Here is a 1938-nt window from a genome sequence, read left to right as displayed (position 1 = left end):
GGGGGGGAGGAAGAAGGAGAAAGAGGGGGGAACCGGCAAATTCTCTTTACTCAAGACGCCGCGGCGGAGGCGGCTCTCCCCTGGAGATGGTCAGAGAAAAAGCCGCTCCATCCCGCGGCACGGATGCGGCGCCCGGCTCTCTGCTGGGCTTCTAAACCCTCGGCCATGGCGCGAATCGACCCTCGGCCCGTTCTGCCCGGGACCCCCACCACACCAGAAGGCCGGCCCGAGGGGCGCGGCGAGAGATGGAGGACGACCACCAACACCACTCGCCCGCTGAAACGTGCTCGCGCCCCCCGCCACCCGCTGTTCTTGTGCCGCCCTCTGCCGCTCTCCAAAGCCACAACACCACTGCTCCGCCTGCCCGCCCGGCCGAACCCCCCACACCACGGGCAGCATGAAGGACAGCACATCCGACACAGCTGCCGCCCGACCGCCATTCCCCGTCCTGGGTGGCCGCAGCCCAAAGCCCGATGCGTTGGCAATATGCGGTCAAAATAACATTCATGGGTGCTGGGTTGAGCCACGAAATCAGTACGACTCCAGCTCGTCATCGCCCTCCGACATGGGGGCTTCCATCTCGGGCTCGTCGTCGGTGATGTCGTCCTCGCCCACCGGCCGGCGGGAGGCAGCAGACTTGCCATCTGCCAGCGGCAGCAGGCCCCCCTCCGAGGCCTCGCTTTCCTCGGCGCCATCGGCCCCGGGGGGGACACACTCAACCACCTGCGCCGTGTCGGTCAGGGCGGCGATCAGCCAGTTGGCCTTGTCGAGAGCGCCCGTGACGGCCGCCCGCTCGGTGCTCAGGTCCTCCAGCTCCCGAGCCTGGGTCTGGATCTGGGCCAGAAGGTTGTCACGCTCGCGCTCAACCTCGGCAAGGCGATCTGGCAGGTGTGATGTCCACGCGTATGTGCACAGGGTCAGCTATGGGCCAGGAGCAGTGGCGGAAGGCGGAGGAGAGAAGGGTGGCATGGAGAGAGGGACAAGGAGGTGGAAGAGAGAGAGGTGAAGAAGAGGAGGAGGAGGAGGAGGAAGAGGCAAACAAGGAAGCAGAGCGTACCCTTGGTCGACTGAAGCTCGGTCGTGTCCTCAGTCGGGGCCGCATCGGGAGCAGACGACTGAGGCGTGCATATTAGAGGGCGTTAGACACCTGGCAGAGGGAAGGGGAGAGAAGGGGGCAGGGGGGGCAGAGAGAGAGAGAGAGAGAGAGAGAGAGAGAGAGATCGGGGTTGGTCATACCTCGGCGGAGGCCTGGTCGGCGACACGGCGGACCAGCTCCTCATTCTCGGCGGTCAGCTGCGCAAGGCGGGCCTTCTCCGCGCTGAAGGCCTTGGCCAGGCGCTCGAAACGCTCGGTGGTCATGGACACTTGGCCCTCCAGGTGGGCAATGCGGCCGGACGCCTCGGCAGCCGTATCGGCCAGCGACTGACGCACAGCCTGGGTCTCGGCCTGGGCACTGGCCAGCTGCGCCTGGCTGCTGGCCAGCTGCTCGGCCTGCCCGGCCTGCTCGGCCTCCAGGGCAGCGACGCGCTCATGGGCAGCCTGGAGATCGGCCTCCAGGGCGGCCGTGCGCTCGGAAGCAGCCTGGAGATCGGCCTCCAGGGCGGCCGTGCCAGCGGTGTCATCGACAACCGGGGCATTCTGCGCGTCGCGAACATCCGCCTCCAACATGGCAATGCGCTCAGTGGCCGCCTGAAGGTCAGTCTCCAGTGTTGACACACGCCCAGTGGCCACGTCCAAGTCGGCCTTCAGGACTGACGCTTGCTCGGTGGCGGAAGACAAATCAGCCTCCAAGGCGGTGATTCGCTCGGTGGCCGAGGTCACTTGAGCTTCGAGAGCGGCAGTGCCCTGGGCAGCCTTCTCGAGATCAGCCTCGAGGGCGGTCGCACGCTCGGCGGCAGAGCTCAACTCCGCCTCCAGGGCGGTCGCACGCTCGGCGGC

General features: G+C 66.9%; 1 protein-coding gene across 1 annotated transcript in view; it reads right to left on the bottom strand.

Moving 5' to 3' along the window:
- Positions 1–485: 485 nt before the first annotated feature.
- Positions 486–1938, bottom strand: part of H696_00148 (hypothetical protein) — a 3546-nt gene continuing 2093 nt past the window's right edge. Inside the window, exons 4-6 of the mRNA XM_009493983.1 lie at positions 1237–1551; positions 1058–1115; positions 486–881 (exon numbers count right to left, since the gene is read on the bottom strand). Coding sequence (XP_009492258.1) covers positions 532–881; positions 1058–1115; positions 1237–1551 — 723 coding nt within the window. The 3' untranslated portion in view covers positions 486–531. The remainder of the gene's footprint in view (positions 882–1057; positions 1116–1236; positions 1552–1938) is intronic.

The sequence above is a fragment of the Fonticula alba genome (genome assembly GCF_000388065.1).
Source record: "Fonticula alba strain ATCC 38817 unplaced genomic scaffold supercont2.1, whole genome shotgun sequence".
Lineage (NCBI taxonomy): Eukaryota > Rotosphaerida > Fonticulaceae > Fonticula > Fonticula alba.
This window is presented reverse-complemented; position numbering and strand designations above follow the sequence as displayed.